This window comes from Triplophysa dalaica, chromosome 24, assembly GCF_015846415.1.
Source record: "Triplophysa dalaica isolate WHDGS20190420 chromosome 24, ASM1584641v1, whole genome shotgun sequence".
Lineage (NCBI taxonomy): Eukaryota > Metazoa > Chordata > Actinopteri > Cypriniformes > Nemacheilidae > Triplophysa > Triplophysa dalaica.
This window is the reverse complement of record NC_079565.1, coordinates 12240867-12264417: the sequence shown is the minus strand read 5'-3', so window position 1 is coordinate 12264417 and position 23551 is coordinate 12240867. Positions and strand designations below refer to the sequence as shown.

General features: G+C 39.1%; 1 protein-coding gene and 1 long non-coding RNA gene across 5 annotated transcripts in view; one reads left to right on the top strand and one right to left on the bottom strand.

The window, feature by feature from the left end:
• Nucleotides 1-2463: 2463 nt before the first annotated feature.
• Nucleotides 2464-4275, top strand: LOC130414538 (uncharacterized). The gene is made up of 3 exons (XR_008905621.1): nt 2464-2682; nt 3169-3436; nt 3593-4275. It is a non-coding gene; the product is annotated as an uncharacterized LOC130414538 (long non-coding RNA).
• A 3068-nt stretch (nt 4276-7343) lies between these two features.
• Nucleotides 7344-23551, bottom strand: part of dusp8a (dual specificity phosphatase 8a) — a 34675-nt gene continuing 18467 nt past the window's right edge. For 3 of the 4 annotated variants that reach the window (XM_056739614.1, XM_056739616.1, XM_056739615.1), the window contains exons 4-7: nt 11363-11529; nt 11084-11243; nt 10741-10864; nt 7344-10479 (exon numbers count right to left, since the gene is read on the bottom strand). In XM_056739614.1, the coding sequence (XP_056595592.1) occupies nt 9426-10479; nt 10741-10864; nt 11084-11243; nt 11363-11529 (1505 nt within the window). In that variant the 3' untranslated portion in view covers nt 7344-9425. Of the gene's footprint in view, nt 10480-10740; nt 10865-11083; nt 11244-11362; nt 11530-14924; nt 15494-23551 lie in introns of those variants that run through there. The other variant, XM_056739617.1, reaches the window with a different exon arrangement.

Genomic DNA, 23551 nt, shown 5'->3' with positions numbered 1-23551 from the left:
ACCTTACATTGTTTTAGCCCAATCAAGCCCCAGACATTTTCAAAGCAGACCCCACATACTGTATGAATACTCAAAAAGATTGTCACATATGGTTATTTCAATAGCAAGACAAGACCTGTTACACCAGGCTTGGCGTCCATGTCATTGGTTTACAGACATTTATCACAAACTCAATTTAAACACTGCCACAAGGACACTCATGCAAGATATCAAATACTTAAAGATACTTTGGCCTACCATCCAATTATGACTAACATGAGGCATCATATAATCAAAATAGACCAACAAAGCAAGAGCAGTCCATATGTAGTGGGTCAAGAATGTAAATGTATGGGCAGTTAAACTAACTGGATGATGGCATAAATCCATAAGAATGCCTGACAAAGCCTGACTCACTGTAACCAGAAGCCACACGTAACCTCTCACTGACAGACACCAGAGAGACTCTCTTAAAATAACATTTCTACCAAATGATTCGGCTTGCGTGTGCTTATTCATAGCTTCTAGGTCTAAAACTAAAGCAGACACACAATCAACAGAAACAACAGAAATTTGGGGAACTTCTTTTAAATCGTTGTCACCTTTGAAGTCAGAATCACAAACTTCAATTTCATACTTATTTATTATAAACATTTTTATTCATCTTCCCAAACCCTTACCATGAAGCTTCAGAATGTTCAAACATAGTGCACACATGCATAAAGCACGTGACGTTCATATTAACTTTTTAAAAGAATAGTTGACAGAAAAAGTATTTTATAATTCACTCTCATATCATTCTGACTATTTTTCTGCTGCAAAACATTATTGAAGAATATTAGATATTTTGAAGAATGTTGGTAACAAAACTTCACTGGAACCCACTAACTTCCATTGTGTGAACACAAACCACAGAGACATTTCAATGAATATCTTCCTTTGGTATCTTCGCTGTGGTTCAATGGGATGGTTTTGACAGTGTTATTAAAATAAATACAAATTATCATGAAGATTCACACGGGTTAATACTGAGGTGTCGATTTGTCTCCAGCAGGTGGACTGGTTGACCTGCATGGTCCTTCTGGTGAAGCTAGTTTATAAACCTTCTCATTCCGCCAGCGGTAACCAGAACCCTATACATCCTAATCTTTTGAGCTGGACAAACAACTGAAAGATCCAATCTGGGTCTTGAATCAGTCATGAATCATGATGCAGGTTGATTTGTGTCAATACAGTTCAACAGAAAATAGACAGTGTTAGGTTTTTTTGATTTCAAACCAAATCCAAACTTCTTGTCATGCTCTTGCCTTTAATAGCAACATACGCTTAAATGAGTGTCAGTGTTTTCTCATACTTGGAGGTATGATGACAGGGTCAAAACATTTTCACAACAGTGTACTTTCCACGAAGCTCCTCAGGTTAACGTTCTGTTTATTTTACATACAAACTTACAAACATACAAACTTTTCATTACCATGCATCCAAATGAATGGAAAGTGTCTAAAATCATAAAATTGAACTCACCCCATCAACCAATCCATGCTGATGTTAGGGGCTGCTCTACGCCAGCTCTGCTTTGACTTCCACCGGCTGTCTCAAACGTTATCCAGGGTTAGACTTGCTCTCTATTGAGTGTTGCTACAACATATCAATGTGCAACATTTATGTGCACAGGACCTCTAAAACAGCTTTGACTATAAATTATGTTTCTTAAATAGTTCTGGAAAAACACAGCTGACAACATCAGTTCAGTACTGTCAAGACTGTGCAGCCGTTGTTGAACATGTGTGCCTATCGCAGTAATGATTCAGCCCCGCTACTGCTTGATTTTAGGAATTACCGGAAGTCAAAGCGGGCGGTGTCTCAAAACCTCGTGAGCTGACCTAAACAAGAATAGACACGCTGTCACCGAACGCGCTGAAAGAAGATGAGCATGCCGTCTAGGTAGACAACTCACTTGGTTTTGAAACAGACTCGAGACCCCCACCGGCGCTTCCGTGCCTGTCAATTGTTCACCTCAACTGCAGTCAAAAATAAACCATATCCTGCTTAACAGCTGCTTTTTACATAGACACGTTTTAAGTATTGTTGTGTCTTTTGATTTCCTTTTCTCAGAATCTTGCTTATTTAGTATTTGTATTATTTATAATAATAATCTCGCAATTAAAACTATTTACATAATTACAAATGCATTTTTTTAAAGCTGTCAACGTTCATGTCAAGTAGGGGGAAAAGTCTTACATGCAACCAGCAGATGGCACTGTAGATATGCTTCTAGTGTTACGTTAGCAAAACATTCAAAACACTAACATTTTATTTTGTTTAATTCTCAATCAATTTAAACTTTTAAAGTTTATTATGAATTTAATTTTTGATACATACTTTATACCTTAAATTAATTTGATTTGACATTATTGACATTTCTACCACACTCTCCAGATCCATCACCGACCACAAGAGGCTATTTAGCCATTCTCCCTTAGATGTGTATGAGTAATATATCGTCACATATTTGATTTGTGAGACAGATTGCTGTGACACAACGATATTGGAAGGACACTGGAACAAGCTTCACTTCGACCAATAATTTTATGAGACTCAAGAGAAGAGTTAGCTGGAAACACGAATAAACTGAAAATTGAAGTAGGCTACGAGTGAACGCGATGCTGCAGCTCTTGAGAAAGAAACGGATCTCAGGAAAAGGTAAAGACGGCGCGAGGTACATACAATATGAATTTAAAGCATCGTATTAAAATATACGACCAGCAATATAATACTTTTTAAACCTAGGCAAATGATTCTCAAGTAGCCAAATTGACATTTGGGGTGAATGTGGATTATAAAAGATTTGGGCCTTCCCTCATTAAAGTTAACCACAACCCTTTTGAAAAAAATGTTCTATCAAAACATACCTAACCCAGCATATGCTTTTTTTCCAAACATGCTTTGATCATTATAGTACAAGTGTGTTTAGTAGTAATTTTTAAACCATTTGTATTTTTTATGGTACTGTATTTTAAACATTGTTGCTGTGGTAAAGCCACGGTTCTTTCCTTTGAGTGACGGTATCTGGTATAATTGCTGACTTTGCTTTACATTACGTGGGTGCACATTGGTCAGCAGACAAGGTTGATTCCCTTTAGCCTCTGCAACCATTGTACAAATCAATACCCATTTCTCTGATTCCAGACACGCCGTCTTTCTATGATCTACGAGGCCGGCGCCTGCCTGAGGAGTCATCCCTACCTGTGATTCATGCACAGCTGGCCCACCTGACAAGTACAAATGGTGTCTCCTTACATCCACATTAATGAAATCCCAGAAGACCAGAGATGATGCATGGAGAAGGGCATGTTATATAATACATGACCTCAATTTGGCCTTCTTAATGACAAATGAATTAGGATTCACCTAAAGACAATGTCACTGTGCACCAATAGATGGCAGCACCATGCAGGTGTGTATGAAATGTAATCTTGAGTCATTTGATGAATACCTTTTTTGGTTCAACCAAAACGGTAAATATTTGCTGTTGATTTAATTTAGGTCTTAATGTAAAATGATTTTATGAATTACCACGGACCACTACCTCAGCTAAAAATCTCTTTTACAGTTCTACTGAAGAAAAGTCACCATCATAGCTTGGATGGCCTGAGGGTGAGTAAATTGCAAACTGCATTTTTGGTGATCCAAACGTTTAAAATATTTTTCTCATAAACCTTACTGTGAAAACAATAATTGTAGGTTTTGTAAACACAATCACTGCTCTGTTTCGGGCATCTCAAGGACAACACAACAAAGCCATATTGGCTCGAACAAAAGCATGAGTTTAAGGCGGAACTATGTGTTTCTAAGATGTGAATTTGGTGACTTTTAAATCAACAGTTAGTCTCAGAATGCTGTGTTACTTGGAGATATAATAATATAACATTTCATGTCAGTTGGCTCTCTATGTGGGTTTGTTATATTATCAGTTGTAGTGGTAATTTTGGCAATGAAAATATATTAGGCCAAAACATTTTTTATAAGCACTATAATTGGAGAAAGATTAACCAATGGCGTAATCCACCAACATCACAAGTGTCTAAATACAGGCACAAAATAATTTCCTGGTACCAGAGGTCTATAAATTTGTTACGGTGAATCTTTGAGGTTTTTCTGTTAGGGAATAAACATTTTCAGATGCTTTCAATTTACGGTCATCCGAGGACACAGGCAACGGCACAAAATCCCACGGAAAGTTACCTACCAACTCCTGCAAACAGAGTTGAGGAGGACTGCAGTTATGATGTAACAGTTTTATAAGTTGCCATATATAAACTCTGGGATCCGAGAGAGCCCTGGCACACGGCATGACTACATCTGGAAACCATCGTCTCCACTCGTCCTTTTACTCTTGTATTCGGTTGCTTACATAGCACACACATTTTTTTCAGATTCACAAACATTTTCTTAGAAACATTTGAAATTGATATTATTTATTAAATAAATTTTAAAAACTTAAAACATATTTTTTATCTGAGCCATGTTTTTTATCATTGTGTTTTTGAAGGGCACGTTAAAAATGGCCATGGCTCCATTTTATAACCACACGATATTATTCTGCATGTAACACTTACAAAAACAAACCCAGGAAACTAAACATTTACATTCCTGGTAGTGTGGATTCTGGAAGGCAGTCTTTATAAGATGAGAGCAAATTAACAATTGTACTAACAAAAACACAAAAACGAATAAATAAAATATTTTGTCCAGTACAATTATGTCAGTATGATAAGCATTAATGTATTAACATAATTAGAAATCTCATCAAACATTAACACGTTCACACATCCATATTATGGAAACTACATTATTTATGTATGAAGCAATATATGCTTGTTATTTACTTTAACTCTGATTTAATACTGATGTTTGCTGAAAACAAAATTTTAGTTTAAATCACTCCCATCCCTGTTTAAATATGCATTTTCTTTCAAAACAGAATAGATGTAGACTGCTAGTCTCAGCAGCAATGTGAAAGGTGGGTAGTTGGTTTTTGATGGTGATGTGAGGGAAGAACACAGGAGGCTCTTTTGTGTCGAGTGCATGTCATCATGTGGTCATCGTCAGCTGGCCTTCCGTAGTCATTATCTCTTAACAACACGCAGTCTAAATACTGCCTCACTAGACTCACTCAACACGTTACACAGGGTGTGTATATACGTCACCCGCATTCTACATCATATGTGAGGGTCCTGGAGTTAGTCAAACCTTCATTCATCCATGCAATTGACATTGAATGACACGAAAAGTAAATGAAAAATTGCTAAGCCGAGCAGGAACAGAATGGTATTCTCGAGTGGGAAGAGGGGAATTTGTCATGCCTTTCCCACAGGAACTTGTGTTTCTGGCCATATCGAAGGTCTTTCTTCTTAGCACTCTTACCTTTGACCCATCAGCTCTGTCTGGTTGTGTGCGTCTGTGTGTTGGGCCGCTGGGTGTTCACTCATGTGATGGAAATGTCTGTACTTCCACCATTCTCCATGTCACCTTTCAAAGGGGACAAACTACATAAAGACAAGTTTGTTATGGAGAACAATGGGGGGAGTTTCAAAAGAGACTTCCAGAAAATGTGTGCTACATGCAAAATTTCAACAGAGGTCAGGTGTGCTGGTCTTACCAACAAAACACGACTTAGTAGTTATCATTCGAATTGCTTTAAGATACAGATTTTACATTAGACAAATGGGAGACCTAAATAAAAATTTAAAAACACTATAAAAAGTAAACTCTACAGAAAGTGACAAACCCAACACTTGGGTTGTGAAATTACATATGCTGGGTTGTTCAAACCCATTGTTGGGTCATATACAATGTAAGCGTTTAACCCTGCGGTTGGGTTTGTCCATTTTTGAGCAAACGCTTTGGTAAAAGCAATCTAAACCCCGATTTGTAAACCCCGATTGGCAACCTTAAGCTTATAAAAAATGATTTATAAGTTGCACTGTCAGATACAAGTTTACACGAAATGTCTGTATGATGTCGTTGTACTTCAATTTGACGTTACTTTACTTTACAAAAAAAGTAACCTACAGTTCTGTTTCAAACACAGATGATGATAAAAAGGCAAAAAATATTTCAGCTTTAATAATTTTAACAGTTAACTCACTGTAAAAAGATTTCTGTCAGCTGGAGCGACATAAATATATTGTAAAAAAAATGTTCCCTGTAAAATAACAGAATGTAAGGATATATATATATATATATATATAAATATAATACATTATTTTCCCTGTTTTTGTAAATTTGCAGTCTTTTTCTGTAATTATACAATCTTTGACCGTTTTTCAAAAATATACTGCATCTGAAAATCTGATAAAAGTTTTTTGACAGCTGGGATGCCGGAAATAAACTGTTAAAAACCAGTTTCCCAGGTTTTCTTGTAAATATACTGTATATCGATTTGGGCCAGGTAACCTGATTATTTGGGTTTCTGATTATCTTGTGAATTTCTGATGGTTTTGGTAGTCTTGATACCAAGAATGCACTGCACTAAACAAACCATGTTTATCCTGTTTTTAATGTAGTCTGTGACTTTTTTACATTGAATAACTTTGTTGGATAGGCATAACAAGAAAGATCGGTATAAATTCTTCAGTAGCTTCTACTTAGTGCCAGATCTATGGTGCTGAAATACTATAAAACTCCAACAGCATTTTATGTTGCCCTTGTCAATAAGTCCATTGTTGCTATAAATTGGGATGATTATATAGTCGGTTGAGTTTTTTACATTTGCATTTAGCATTGTTTTGCCATACTATCTTTGATCCCAGTAGAAAGGAGGTGCTTTTATCTAATGCACTCAGCATTTTTTAACCTTAGAAAAATGATCATGTTGGTAAAAAGGCTCTTTTTGAGCTTAAATTGAAGCTGTTCCCTCATTAGTGTAAGCCCTTATACAAAATAAGCTTTAATATTTGTTTTACCTTTTCTTAAAATGGACAAATCTCCTCTAACCTGGCGTTAAATAAATATATAATATAATAAACAATTATAATGTTATGTTAATCCACAAAAGCAGTTTTGAGTGTATGATCTTGCACAATTGGGCCAAGTAGGACACAAATCAAACGAAAATAAATCGCTGGAAGCTTTTTCATATTTTGTAATGTCTGTATTTTGTTTCATCATCACAGAATGGGTACATGGGGAGGAACAAGCCTTTCAAAAGAACCTGAGGTATTTTGCGTCAAGCAGCCTTAGGTATCAAGATTTTCTCTTTTAAAAAAATCCCTATATCAATTACTGTTGTTGATACGTTGCTATTCACACAACATAATAATAATAAAGTTGCCAACTATTTAACAATTTCAGCAAAAAAGGACAGCCTGCATGTTTTTATTACATGTTTTAAATAATGATAACAATGACTTTAAAAATATAGTACAGGAAAGGAAAAGGAAAGACAATGTCTCACACAGGGAAAAAAGGGAACTTACAGCAGCACAAATACAAGATCAAAGGTTTGCCATACAGAAAAGCTATAACTGAAACATATAGACATAAATAAATTGCTGAACTTTCTCCCAGCGAGAGGGCAATCCCGTTCACACACACGCATACCCTTTCTGTGTTACATTTAAACTTTGGAGCACGCCAGAGAAACAAAGAGGATTATGGGAAAATGGAGTGAAGGACAGAAAGAGACAAGACCGCTAAAGAGGGAGAATGTAGAAAAAGGAGAAAATGAGGAGGAACCTCAAAGCTTAGACAGAATATAATAGCAAGCAGTATGTATTGTCACCATAGTGCAGATTCTGTTGTCATCAGTTACTGACCTTATATATAAATTTATGAACAGACTAGTTTAAGAACAGACACTATTCTGCCTGGCCGAGTTTTAAATGCATCTATGTGTACTTTTTCACGTGTCTAAAGAGTTGCGGATGAAAAGTTTAGGGGCATTTCTCCTCTCCATGATGCCGGTCTACATGAGCATCTGCAAGGGTCAATCATTCACATCATCCATCCACACATCCTCCCACATTCAGACCCAAACAAACAATAAATAAAGTCATATAAATATGCAGAACAAACAAGGGGGACACAGACAAACCCCTTAGAGTCCCTGTCATTTCTTCCCTTCATTTTGTCTTCTGTGCTTGTTAATACAAAATTCGTATTCTTGAATTTCAAAATGAGTCAAGTGGCTGCTCAATTTACAATCCTGGGGTATCATACATTTATTTTTTTAGATTAGTCATGCTGGATTAAAGTATTTTAATAATTCAAGCCAGCAGACAAACGAAAGCCATACCAAATGCTTTAGTTTGTGACACACACTGGGGGACAATGGCTACACACATTTTTTTTGTAAAGCATTGTGGTACCCTTTTAATGAAAACGTTGAAAATATCCTTCTTAAAGCAACAGAAGTGCATTTAAACATCAGATCATTTCTGGTATTAACTACACACCCTTAAGAACAAAAACGAAAACAAAAGAAGTAAATACACATATTGCTTGTAATTGCGTATCGGTCTGGTGAGTGTTTTCGTAAATGAAAGATCAACACTGAAACAGAAGAGGAAAAATAAAAATTCCACAATCTTTATATTATTTCTCATTACCAGAATGAACCAGTAGAATAAATTAAAACTGTAACTAAGAAAATGACAAAAACAGGTCCATTGAAATCACTGTGTATAGATTATATACTATTTGTAAGGAAAACAGCAGCCTCAAAGCATGCTCAGTGAGAGGAACGTGGGCTGCACAACAGTTCGAGCATCACCACTTGGGCACAGGAGGGGTAGGACAAGACCTTGAAATCTGGATAACAAAAGAGGGACAGAGAGCATGATGGGAAAACACCCACAATGCTTTTCCTTCATGACATGCCTGGTTCCTCCTCCAGAATTCCATGAATGCTGGGATACAGGAGCAGGGTGGACAAAAGCACTGCACAAAGAGGCCTTCATTCAGCCAGTTAAAGCATGTACCACTACGGCTTAGTCTGTGCTGACTCCTTGTGCTGTGGTGGTGTAACTTCACTGAGTCCAGGGCAGCATAATAAAAGAAACAAGTGTGACCATAACAGCCATACTTGATTCTCAATACACCATAAGGCGGATAAAGCTTTTTTATTTTTTGGGGGGTGTTAATAGAGCAAGGAGTTGAATTCGACAACTCGAGTCTCATCTCTTTGTCATCTGGGGATGGCTATGGCTTAAAAACAGTATAAAGTAAAAAGCAGAGTCATCCGGTTCCACCGGCTTGAAAAGACCAAAAAAGTGTGTTGAAAATTTCTGAGATCCAGTCATTAACTATAAGCCAATGATCTATTCTGAATGTGTTAAACAACAGCCTGTCGATGCTCATTCCACTGTTCCACTCTCAATCATCCTTGCTTATGTTGCCTGTCTGCCTGTGTGTGAAAGTCCCCATTGGCTGTGTAGGTGATGTCAGGATACTTCGATGATCTCCATGCTTCCTGAAAAGCTGGACTGCTTGCTAATCTTACCCAGCTCCTCCCTTGAACGTGTCTCCGATATCACCTCTTCGAACTCCATCTGACAGCTGCGGCGTTTGAACTGTTTGTCAGCAGCAATGGAAGTGGGAGCCTCCTCATGCCAACTGCTCCTGGTGTCCCGTGGGTCCCCTGCCTTCTCCCGCAGACGCACAGCCTCACGCGGTCCTGGGAGACAGCTACACCCAAGTGCCGGAAAGTGTACTGCCCCTCCTCCAGTGCTGTTCATCGACTCTGAGCTGTAGAACCAAGGGGCTTCGCCTGTTGGCGTAACAGGAGTGGTGGCCTGTACGGTGTCTCTATGCTTGGTCCACATGGGTCCGGTGCCCACGGTGGGAAGGCTGAGCAGCAGGGAGGGCTTCAGATTGTCATCAAGACTCTTGTGTGCAGGGAGTGAATGTCCAAAATTTAGGCCTTGCATGTGCACGGGTGAACTTCCGGCGCTACCATTGTGCTTGCTTTTTCTCCGCGAACGTGGTCGGGAGCTGCTCTCAGGAAAGTGTCCTGGAGATTCAGCTAAACCAGGACTGATAGAAACAGGTGAGTACTGGTAGACACCATTGGCTTCTCCAGCCTCTGGGCTATCCAGCTTGCAGAGTTTGGGTACATCCTCGGTATGTGCAGGTGCAAGGCGAGGACAGTGGTTGGGCTCATAGACGGATTTGATATCTAGCGAGAAAGAGCGCTTTAGGCGGTTGGTGTCCAGGATACGCTCTGCCGACAAGTTTAAGCCATTAAAACCCTGCTGGAGGGACGTCGGAAAGGGGATCTTGCCATCCAATTCCTTACTGTCTTTCTCAGCCTCCAGGCGGCTCTTCTCAGGATTACTGGAAGATTCCCCTCTAGGCTCCGATAGTTCCTTCAACTGATCCGACTTCTCTTGACCTGAGGAGAGAGCCTTTAGCAACCTCAAGCCTTTCTCAAATTCCAGAAGCTGTCCTAAGAAGTTGAAGTTGGGTGATATTGAAGGTCTGCGGTCCTTCACGAATCTAGAAATACAAGAACGGTAAGAATGGTTAGCCCACGGACAAATAGACATACATAGAAAGAAAGATGTCTTTAACAAAAGATGCAGCATGTGAGCTTGTGGAGACCATGAAAAAACTTTGTTTAGAACACAGCCGGTATTGTTTACAAGTTTCTATCTGATCTGTTTTACATGTTGTAGGAAACAGATATAACATTACAGCTAGCAAAAATGGCTTTTGAAAGTGTGCAATTTAAGCTGAAGGGTGTCTGAGTGAGTTTACCTGTACGCGTCATCTGATGACAAGCCCATTGTCTTCATGATATAAGCAATGGCGATGGTTGCGGACCTAGAGATGCCAGCTAAACAATGGACAATGACTCGGCAGTTGGAAACCTTGGCTTTGTCTGAAAGCGAGATCGGAAATGTGTGAGCGAATACAAAGTGAGCAAGACAATCATATACTTCCTCAGTCACAAGCCAAAAAAACAAACAATTTCTGCAAATATACTTTGAGGATCAAATTTGTTCTTCTGATATTATCACAGGGTGATTCTTATTTTTTAGTCATGTTTTATCAGGATTTCCAGACATGAATACTAATGCATTGAGAAAAAGGTTCTTACCAATAAATTCGTTGGTTTTGTCTAACCACGGCAGGAGTTTTTCACAGTAGTTGTCATTGACGGGAATGCGCATGAAATGGCTCTCAGAGATAAACTCAGGCTTCGGGCAGGTGTTACTTGCATTCAACACATACGTGATGCCATTCTGAGCCATAAGATCCTATGAATGCAAAGAACCAATGTATGAATGATAAGGAATACTTGTCAAAATAGAATAAAGTGCTCCTGTTCTGGATGGTCTTTAAAATCATCTCAAGGTCGGACCACAGCCAGTCTCACCTTGTTGAGCACATCTTTTTGTGAGCCCAGGTAGAGATGGGGCAAAATTTGTGTGGGACCCACATTTGCCACGGGTAGACACGGCTGAGACAAGCTCATGGGTAGAGTAGCCACTGGCTTTCCTTCACACAGGCCCGGGAAACAGGATGAGAATGCCGCAAAACCACCTGAACAAAGACACAAAGAAATACAGAACACCTTAGAAACGTTTGGGTCCTATAATCTATCAATTACAAAAGGGATATATCTAGTCAAAAAACTAATGTATACAGTATTTGTATTAACAAAGGACATTGCCATGTCACACATCATTTGTCAATAACTAACCAAACCACAAATGAGATGATGAATGAGACGTGACAATCTAGGTCAGAGCATGTACAAACAGAGCGGACGGTAAGCAATGGCCAGCCAGCCTTAAAGAGAATCCTGTCTCTTTAAGAGGGGGGTGGCTCCAGTTTTGGCATTTGTGTGCTGGATCTCCTTTTCCTGAATGACCTAATATCCTCAACTGAACAGTTGCGTCAGGCTTAAAGAATGAGGGTGGTCACAGGTGCCGACCAAGCCCCTGATTCATAGCATGAGGGTGTTGGGTGTCTAGACAACAACATGCAAAGACTCAAATACAAGGTATAAATGCATTCATAGATGTGCAAACATGCACAAAAGTATGTCTATAAGCAGCAATGCTGTACAAAATAAAGTCTTGAACTGTGCAATGCTACAAGGAAAGTGTGAGGTTTAGAATTTAAACTCAGATGAGGTCTATGGGAATCTAGGACATTGTAAACCTGGTATTGTGCACACATAGCAGTCAACCATGGACCCATGACATCATTTTGTCCGAGCCAGGAAAAGTGCAATAGTCCAACAGAGACTTTGTTAATCAGATCTGGGTGTTAAACCAAACAAGTCAATAAAATGAGTCATGGCAAATAAAGAATGAGATGATAAGAAAGTTTATAACAAAGAGAAGCAAAAGACACATTGAGCGTTGGTGCATGACATCATCCAGAGTCAATACAAGGGTGACAAATACTTCAATTGAGTGTGAACAGTAAGGCCACCTGCCTAGCACTAACAGACACAGAAGAACACCTGTCCCTCTTATCAACGCATGATTCACTATCTAACCCACTATTGTTTTATTGGGGAGCCTGGCCCTTTAATAGCTTGAGCGACAACCTGTCTGTTTCCTGCTAATAATGACAACGGCTGGTGCAATGACATCATCTCTCAGCACAGAAGAAGGGGGGATTTGCATGTCAATCAAGCAGAACCAACGATCCCCTGGTGCCTCCTCCATTCGCTATCGAAACTAGCATTAGATGAATGACTGCCTACCAAATTTGGCACAACCCCCATATTGATTCATATGCACCTTCCCCCCCCACCTTAACACACACACACACACACACCAATATATTCAAACACATTACAAACATCAAGTCCTGGATGTCTGTTACCCTCCCCCAACCACGCTAACTGACACAGTGATGTAACTGCATGGAGGGTTGGTGTGGCAGCATTTGTCAGCAACAGCTAAGACCGTCACTTGGTAACTGGTTGGTTGAGGCCTGTTAAAACCAGTCACCCATCCCATATTTTGCCAAAATATGGAAACAACCATGAGCTAACCATTCCATGAACTCACAGGTCAAGAATCTCAAGGGAAAGGTCTTTAAAACCGAGACCACAACCCGAAAGACGAGTAGAAAATAACTCAATGTCATCTTTGATGACTATTTTCATGTCTCCAAGGTTCTGTGATATTGTCCTGGGCTGCATTTTCCAAAAGCATTGCACCCTTAAATTGATCTTAGAACTAATGGCACCAATGGAGCTATGATCAACGTAGGCTTACGATACTTTTAGGAAACACTGCCCTGGTCTTTTGTTTCAAAGGTCTATAGGGGTGCTTTATATAGGTTCCTAAAAAAGTGTTTCTGGACCACTGAAGACAAACAGGAACAAGTAAACACAGGAACACTGTTGAAAAGCCAAGAGAGGAAATACTTGAGTGAGGTCATCAGCTATCATTTCAAACTGGGCAGTGGTGGTGACAGTTAGGATTACAAGGAAACCTTTAGCTTCCGTCTAACTAATCTTGCTAGAGATAAATTAACTGACGCCTACAAGAAAAGGAAAGAACGTAAAGCCTAAATCCCCTCAAACAGACGGAAGATTTTGGTCTGCAGTGTATTTGATGAATGCACAGACACATGTTAACACTTACATTCATTTGGCCTAGGAAACATTGGTTTTATTTACTGTCTAGTTGCATAACGGGGCATGCTGACATTTCTCAAAACCGCTGGGCATGCAAGTGGGCACAAATGTTTTCAGCAAGAGAGAGTGCCAGGGTCAATCTCACGCTGGACCAGAAGGCAGTGTGTCATACGTTTCCTCTCTTCCACCTTCTCTGAAGCTTACATAACTTTGTTTAGCCATCCAGCTTCTTTCTCCGATGTGCTTCAGACATCGGTCCTTTAGACGAGCACAATACACTTTCCCTCATGAAGAAACCAAAACATACGATGTAAAATTTTCTCCTCACCATACGTCTGAGTTGCGCGATAGCTATCGAAATACTAAAGCAGCTATGATACCGTGTTCGCCAACGTGTGATTTATAATGCAGGGGCACAGAGTTCATTAACTCCAGCCTTTGATATCAGTTCATTGTTCTTCGGCACCTGACCTCCATCTTTTGGAGCCCCTCAAGTTTTGCACCCTTTCAGCTGAGCTCTATAGCCCCTCACACAGGCCTCCATTCACAGCTCTACATCCAGCAGCATTGATGGGCCTCTGAATGAAACCAATGCACATTAACGCACGCACACACAAGCGTTCAGTCTCCAGATGCAGAAGACATGACGGCATTGAGGAACAGCCCCCATCTGTCCCACACACACACACACATACTTATTAGCATCTCAATAAGGGCCCGATGACATCATTGCACACATGCACGCCGCACAATGAGGAACACAAAAAACACCAGGGGGTTGGTGGCTACCTCATCACTCCGGGCGCTTTGTGTCATGCTTGACAGATTAGAAGTGTTAAACCCCAGGACCCCGTATCACTGAATCATTAACTGTTGGCGCTGTTACAATTATTGCATTTACGCCTCAAAGCAATTGCAAATGCAAGGACAGTAAATGTAAATGGCTTGACAAAGTCCAACTGTTTAACTTCTACTTGGTGACATCAGTATAACGTAATTGCTATGACTTATATATGCATGAAGGTATGTGCACTAAATTGCACAGGCTGTGAACCATGGAACTGTGAAAACGCACAAAGCTGTTTTATTACTTAACGTGCAATGTGTGATTTACGTCAAATAAATTTTGTGTCTGCAGCGTGCACCTCCTAGGAATTTACATCCTACTAAGTTACAATAACATTACTTCAACGCTTGATTAACATTTAATATGCCAAGTTTCTTGAGGAATGAAAAATAATTATAGATAACAAAGGCTCTTGGACCGCCACGTGTTTGACAGGTACAGTTGGGAAAGCACCTATCGGTCCAGGTGACAACAAATGCTACACACCTCTGAGCTTGCGTTCTTTCCTCATCTTGCGAACTCTGATTTTGAGCCTCATGTCTGTTTGCTGGATCCCCGGCCAGAAGCAGTTCTCCAGAGGGGTTATGACCACGTCTAGGGGCATCCGCACTAGATTGCACTCCAAATAGCAATACCAAAACTATATGTCCGTAAAACACTGGTTACAAAAAAAGGTAAGATCCTAAAAAAGCTCAGACTTTGCGTCTCCAAACTGAAAAAGACGCAAAGGAGAAAGAAGTGTGTGGTCTTTCCTCAGGAGCACCACGGATCCGTTCGCAATCTCATTCTGTGTGGCAACAACTGAAAGTGGAGATCGCTATTGTTGTACAGCCTCCGTTCAAGTCTTCCCCCGCCTTCTCACTCTCTCTTTCTCTCTCTCTCTCTCTCTCTCACTCACTCACTCTCTCGCTGTGACCTTAGATTAAATGAGCTCATTTGCCGTTAGCACAGACTTCCATGTCTCTCTCCTCTGCCTTACTTTCTCTCTGTCTCTCTCTCTTTTTCTCTCTCTTTCTGTGTCTGAGCTAAATTCTGGCTCATGAGTAAGGCATGCAACCACATTCCTTACTCACCGAGCAAATATGCAACCACCTTAGGGGCCCACTTGATGTTTTTCTAAAAATGAAAAAATCCGATATTTTTTAGGCAGTAACCAGACTGCAAATACAAACGTTATGTATGTGGCGACAATTTATACAAAGCAATTTGTTCTTTTCTCTTTGACATATGGTTACTATGAAGATTTATAATGTTGTGTATTCTACAAATGCACGAATTGTCATTTAACGTTATATATAAACCACATTTATTTAAAACTTGAAAAACTATTTTGACTAAATCACATCATAAATAAGTCTCTCATTTTGCTATTAGTTACACACTGCAAGAATCAAATGCTATGCACTCAAAAAAAAATGGTGCTATATAGCACTAATAATGGTTCTTGGCTCCTAATCATATCTTGGTTCTTACTGAGGTGCTATATAGAACCGCTGAAGAACCATACAGGGGCTAAACAGGTTCTTTATATGGAAGCGGTGCTGTTTGTTTCTTCAGCGGTTCTATATACCACCTCAGTAATCCCAAAGATCTCAGAAGAACCACTGAAGCACCAAGTTATGGTTCTATGTAGCACTTTTTAGGGCTATATGGCACAATTTTTTAAGGAAGTGTGTGACCTGCTCTATGTTGCAATGCAATACGTTTGTTTGCATGGTTAGTTAGACACAAGCAAGGGTGCAAACATCCTCATTGAAAACACCAGCGTAGACATACAGTATATACATTTCTAAGCATCCAGTAATAACTGCGGAAGTGTCATTCATTGTTATATTAACTAATATGGTTGACTAAGGTCCAAGTGTTACTTGATACAGTTGATGCTTTTCTGATACAGTATTTTTGCAGAAGAGGTTTAAGTACATGAATGTAGGGAACATGTATGTTTTTTTATTATGTTTATGCAGTATGTTACGTTTTTTATTGTGTATGTTTATTAATAAAAATTGTGTTTTTTAACATGTGTCTGTGTGCGTTTGAATATTTCTTAGCAAACATGCATGAGAGTTGTAGTAGAAACGTGTGCCAGATGTACCGCCACAACATCTTAAGTTACAATGTGTCTATTTTACTATTGTTTGTTTTCAAGAGTGTGAAAGTATGTCATTGAGTTACACTGTAGCTTTTATATAGAAAACTTTCAAAAAAATCATTTTTGTAGCAGGACCAGTGAAAATCCAAGTACAAATCTCAGCAAGTAGAACTAACAATAGAAACAATCAATTAAGATTGAGCCCTTTAAGTGTGCAATTCCCTGCAAGTGTTTGTTAGCAGTAAACATCTTTATAGTCTTTAAGTAGGTTGGCTGGTGCTTATAAAAGCAGTAGGAAGCTTTTTCAGACTATGACACACTACACCACAGGATCGTCTGACAGGTGAAGAGAGGTACCACGTCATTCATGCAATTTGGCTGTGACTCCAACATGTGTGTGCGACATACGGTGTGTTATTTTTTTTTAAATAGAATATTGTTCTAGCGCGCAAATATATTCATTGACATTTGACAGATGCAAAACTTGGTAGCGTGAAACAATATACAGATTTTGTCAATAAATAATATAAAAAAACATGATTATTGATATTGTGTTAATTCTACACATATCATTATATTATTAACATTTACATTTAGTCATTTAGCAGACGCTTTTATTCAAAGCGACTTACAAGTTGGGTACACAATGGAAGCATTGGGTCAAACATTAGGACAACAATAAGCAAGAGCCATAAAAACATCTCTCACAAAGCCTACTACAGTATGCAGAGCCAAGTTAAGTTTATCTAAGAATGTTATTCTTTTTACATATCATTAGCCCATTCAAAATTTCGCCTTAAGAATCACAATGGTGGCAAACTCTATCTGCCTCCATACACCTTTTAGACCAAATAAGAGAAAAAAAAACAATATAAAAATTTAATTTTATTGATGGCATCATTTATTTCTTTTTAAAAACATGCAAATAAACATTTTGGTAATATCCTCACCGCAAATCATTTGATCATGATAACAGCGTATAGTAAGGTGACCAAATTCTTTTAATGAAAACTGGGGATGCTTCCTTGTTACATGATCAAAATATCATTGAAATCTTATTTGTTATAATCAATAAAACAGGGACATTCTTCATCGCTAAGCAGCGTGTGACCAAGTAATAAGTGTACTTACAGTTACTGTTGCTTGCGCTCCTCGCTAATATTTGAACTATATTATATTCAATCCACTTTCTACAAACTACTGTTTTCTGTCTATTCTGAGTCCTTAGATTGTCCGTGAAGAATTTGGGTGTATGCGTGTGTGGCGAGTAGGAGGTGGTCAGCGCTGATAGCTCTTGTTGTCCGAGCACCCGTGACATGCGATCCGCGCATACATCAGTCAATGATGTAATGCCTACGAGGCCCCAGCTGTCATGCCTGAGGTGTGATGTAGCCTCCAGTCGAGAGCTGAGAGCTATCGCTCACACGCGCATATCTGTCTAAGTGTGTCTTAATACCCCCCATTTGTGATAAAACAGTGTTAAAACCACAGCACAAAAATTAGCCATAGTTTGACATCCACATCATATAAATGGATCCCAATGGGGCCTCTCTCTTTCACTCTCACGAACTGTTGCGAATGAGCTAGAATCTCTTAGCGTGATTAAGCCTCTAGTTGTCTCATGTATAAATGAATGAAGTCATGGAAAGAGACGGAAACACAACACTACCGGACACTTGTGCGCACATGCTACATACTACGCAAGTGCTGCTGTATTGTTTTACCGCCACAAAAACTGAAAGAGGGAAAACTAGGAGTGTTTTGTACATTCACATCTCTTATAGGTCAAAACCAGGGCTGACACACGGTATGAGAGAAATATTTGTCTCTACTGTTAAGTGCAGCTCTATTTTAATATTGATAAATCATCCCTTGTTGCACACACCTATTGACGTGTTTTATTCAGACATGTGCCTTAAAACTCTCTACTTTTACTGCACGTGTTTATACACTTATTCGTATCTTAATCATATCGAATACAGCAGCCCACGTTACCAGATCATGTCAAAGTAACCACAATTTAGGCTAAAAAAGCAAACCTGTACTCTACACACAGTGGCTATGTTTCAATATTTCATGCTCACTTTAAAGCTGCAATCTGTAACATTATTGTTTCACATGTTATTGAGCAAGTACTTCAAAAATCAGTGTTCAAAACTGGCTGTCAAAATAATGATTTATAAAATATGCTGTTGAATGGGATTTTGTGGGAAACGTCTGTTTCTTTTTGAATATTGCTTTTTGCTTTAGATGGTTGGGGATATGATAGAGATGCAATATTTTTCATTTCAAAACCCTAAAACAAGCTAAGCAAAAGAATAAGCTGAAAGAATAGCATAGATTGAGTCCTAAAGGGATAGTTCTTCCAGAAAATGAAAATTCTATAATTTACTCACCCTCAAGTTGTTCAAACATTGTATAAAATTCTTTGTTCTTTTGAACATAAAGGAAGATATTTTGAAGAATAGTCCTGGGGCACCATTGACTACCATATTTGTTTTCTTCCCTGCTATGGAAGTCAGTAGTGCCCCAGAACTGTTTGCTTACAAATCTTTCTTTGTGTTCAGGAGAACAATGAAACTCACAAAGATTAAGAAGAACTTGAGGGTGAGTAAATTATGATAGAATTTTTGTTTTGGGAGAACTATCCCTTTAAATCAGATAGAATGGAATGGAATGGAATAGGTTACAGACACAGTCTGTGCAGACACTCTGTTAAACAGTATTCATAATAAATGATAAACAAGGCTTCAGGAAATGTTCGAGGTCTCTAAGTGTTCAACAGGATGCCGTCACTCAGTACTGCGCTGAAACTAACAGGTCAGAGGTCAAGGTCGTTAATCAAGGTCTGCCATATATCCACCATGTTACAACAGCCGAAGGACTCCATTTATCTGGGTTTAATGTTCTTTTGGAGGCCAGTTACAACAGATTTGAAATTGTTTTACAAATTTGATGTTTTACAAGATCTTTAATGCAGCCAAAGCCTAAGAAAAATCTGGTCAGGTATTTATAAATGTATGAGGAATTTAACAAAAGAGATTATACGGGCAATTTGGACTTCTTACATCACTGCGATCCAATGCAGATTACTAAATTAAGGTTAATCCCATTCACATGCATTAACTAAAACTAATGTACAATGATACATTAACATTGTATCATTGTATAGTTTATTTATAAAAAATAAAACCATCTAAATGTATTGAGTCCAAATAAACAATGCAGCACCTATTACAATTTTAGTACTACTTTAGTTCCTACAAAGAATCCTCAGCCTTCACTTTTTTGTGAATAGAACATGCTTAATATTGTTGAACTTGAAAATTACGTGGTTGAGTGTTTCGTAAATCTAGCAGAAGCACCATTGGGCTGTTAACATACATGTACTGAATATTTGAACTGATATCAGAACCACATTTTTGTTGCATAACAAACAAAGCATCAGATATTGTCATGCTGTTTAGTGTTCTTAGGTAGAAAAGAGGTGCAGTTGGGAAAATATGTTTTTTCTAATAAAAGAAGCTGAGGTTTCTGTTCCCCACCCTTCCCCCCCAACATCAGAGAAAGAAAGCAATCTAGACCCCCTCCTCGTACGACCATGATGTCATCTGGACGCATGTAAACCAGTATATAAGTCCCCGGAGAGGGTTACACAACTTGGAGGATGTGGCTCGCAAGGGTGGGAAGGAAAGGGGGAGATGGAGAAAGCCAGAGAGGGAGATAAATAAGATACAGTACCTAATGCTACCAATAAGACAGCGAAATTATGACAAAGCCAACATTCTTTACACGGGGGCCTCAGGCCCTGCTGGAAATCCAAATTTAGCTGAGTTTGGAATGGAAGGATCTCCGGCCTCTATCAGGAAATGAGTGGCGAGTTGTGTAATTTGTTTGTGTGAGAGTGTGTATGTCCTGTGTTCTGCAAACTCTTCCTGGAATTCACTACATTCTTGAAGAGCAACCAAAATCCTTGCAACAAAAGAAACGAAAAGCAAAGCCTCTGAGGTGAAGTTTAATAATAAATATGATGAAGCTGGTTTGTTTTAGATTCTGCTGTAACAATAAAACATGTTAAGGATAATTATTCCTCCACTTAAGTTTTAATTTGGACATGAACTGATACTCTACTGCAAACTTCAGATGCAGACCAATCCATCACATTAACCATTTTGTCGCTGTCCTTCCAAAACCAAATTTGCAAATGTCCAAATTCGCTGTTTTTGAGAAAATGGACATAAAACACATTATTCTTTAAATTATTAAATAAAAAGTGACAAGCCCTTTTTAATATTTTTTATTGGTTTGATTTGCAAAACCTGGTGACACACATTATGGGTGATTAATAATAATAATAATAATAATAATGACTGATGGCAAAAAGATTTTCAAGATTTCAAGGAAAACAGCGATTAATAAGAAATATTTTACACTGATTTTTATCCACAAGCAAAACATGCGTTCAAAATATTTCAGTTGCATTATCATGCAAGGACGGAAACTTTCACGAGATGTGCAAAGATACCAGAACACACAGGGCAAATCCCTTAGAGGTTAGCCTACCACAAAAAAGGTTATTTCCATATTGATTTCTTAAAAGTACAATAGCAAACATCCTGTTTTAGACATATGACTATAAAAATATGACTGCGTTGGTGAAGGAGAACTTGAATTATAGTACAAGTGGACTTCAGGGAGAACTGAATGATAAAAGTTGTTCTGTAAACTGGACAGCAGACGTGGACAAAGAGTTAAGATGTGCAGGATAGAGAAAAGGGAAAGGGGAACAAATGGAGAGGAGAACATAAAGAAAGTAGAAGACAGAAGAAGAAAAATAAAGAAGACAGATTTGTAGATGCAAAAAAATGCGGGTGTGTGCAAACGAGGACGGAAAAATGAGACGGTAGCAGAGAAGAGAGTGAAGTAAAGTAGTCCATGTCATGCTGAAAGTATTTGGCAACGGCCTCTCCGTTGACATTTCTTCATTTCTTCAGCTTGTTTCCCTGAATTGATATAACACATATAATTTGAGGTCTGTGAGAACAGAGAAACTAACCGAAATCGCAGTGGGCCTTATGTAGGACAAATCCCAGGCGTTTCTCTGCAAAGCGGTGTGTGTGCACATCGAGGGTTTAGGGTGGAGACTGGAAGGTCAACTTTTTGACCTTTGCGAATCGTCGTAGTGTGTTTGTGCCTCTGAGTGTGAGTGGTGAAGTAGGCGACTGGCGCCAGATGTGATGACCACAGGAGCCTGAACTAAAAATAGAGGCATGTTCTAATCAGAAAAACATACAAGTTGTGTGTGTGTTGAAAATAACAGAGCGGCAAGATGAAGCTTACTTCATCCTAACGGCAACAGCGGCCTCTTTTTCCCAGTAAAAACATTGATCCCCATGCTTTCCTGAGACTGTTATGGACAAGGGTTACACAGACACGAGAAGTCTGCAGGATTACCTTCCAGATGTTAGCTTTCAAAACTTTACATTTTGATTTAAGATCAGTTTATGGTATCTTTATATTTGACACAACTCAATCAACTATCAAGCTTTGGTCTCTTTGTTGTATCGTTTTTTTACTTGCATCAGAGTCATGGTGTAGCACATGAAGAGATTTAGCAATTTGAGGCGAATTAACATTATGCAATTGAGAATTGGATGATGCTGTGAGGTCGCCAAACAGTGCCAACAGCAAAGGGACCTCAAGCTAACTGATGTCAATGTGAACTTGAGCTTTGATGCTAAAACAAGCAACACAGTTTCCAGTTCGGCAACGCAGCACCCTATTTCCATTCATCATTACTTTTCCCCAAACAGTCTTCAAGTCTTCCTCTCTCTTTGGCTGTCAAACAGTGGAAAACATATATTTCTGCCTAAAATGTTTTTGACAACTTTTAAAAGGACTTTGACATTTTAGTCAGGGCTTACATGAGTTAAAGTCAAGCATATATAATAGGAAACGTTTCTCCGAAGAACGCAGTCAGTCTTTTCCTGCGCTGGTTTCAATCATGAATGGTCTCCTGTCCTTCACCTCAACCGGTGGTAAAACTGGAGCTTTGGCTAACCGTGGCATGTCTAGAGTCTGAGAGAAATCGTCATGGTGGGGAAGGCTTACAGTGAAAGGATATATTGATATTGTTTTAGAGCGAATACGTCACCACCTGTTCATTACCTCATTTTGGCGAACACACACAAACACTTCAGCTAGAAACGCCCAGTTGCATAATAGGAGCCTGGGAGCGAGACAAAGCTGAATTCAGCTAAATACAAAGCCCTCGCTCTGCTCTTTGCCAAGTTAAAACTTTCATCTTATAATCGAGTATAATTCGCTATGTTCGGTCTCTCCTTTGTTGTGTTGACTAGACAGTGAGCAGGGAAATTAGATCATTCTGTTCGGGTGTAATGCGACTGCATTTTGCAGCAGATAATTCAATGCATCTGGAAACAGAAGCCAGATGGGTGTCGTGTTGGAGTGATGTCCATGAATGCTTATTCGAGTCTTTGCGATGTAAAGCATCCAGCCACAGTTTTTGTGATTTTGGAAATAATTCCAACAATACATGACAAGAATGGCACAAAAGACAGTCCGATCAAAAAAGATCAGAAATGGTCATGATATGAAATGTGAGCGGTCTGTGGTGACCCAGTAGACTTCATGTCCTGCTATGCCGAGAAAACAAGGCAGATGGCAACACCTTGGCAGGGATTAAAAACATCTGTAGGACACACACACTCACACATTCCACACCGCTGTGGGTAGAGTATGAAAGCTTCAGGCTTATTGCGTGAGTGTGTATGTGTGTGTTTGCACCATTCCAATGGGAAGGACAGCGTGGAAGAGATGCCTGTGAACCCAAGATGGAAGATCAAATTCAACAACAGCACGCAAAATATTGCAGTCCAAGTTTCTGTAATCACCAGACATAAACAGGAAACAGCATGCCAACAGTGGGGAGAAATTTGATGTCAGTCATCACGAAAGACACTCATGCTCCCAATTGGCCCACATATACTGTGCCCTGAAA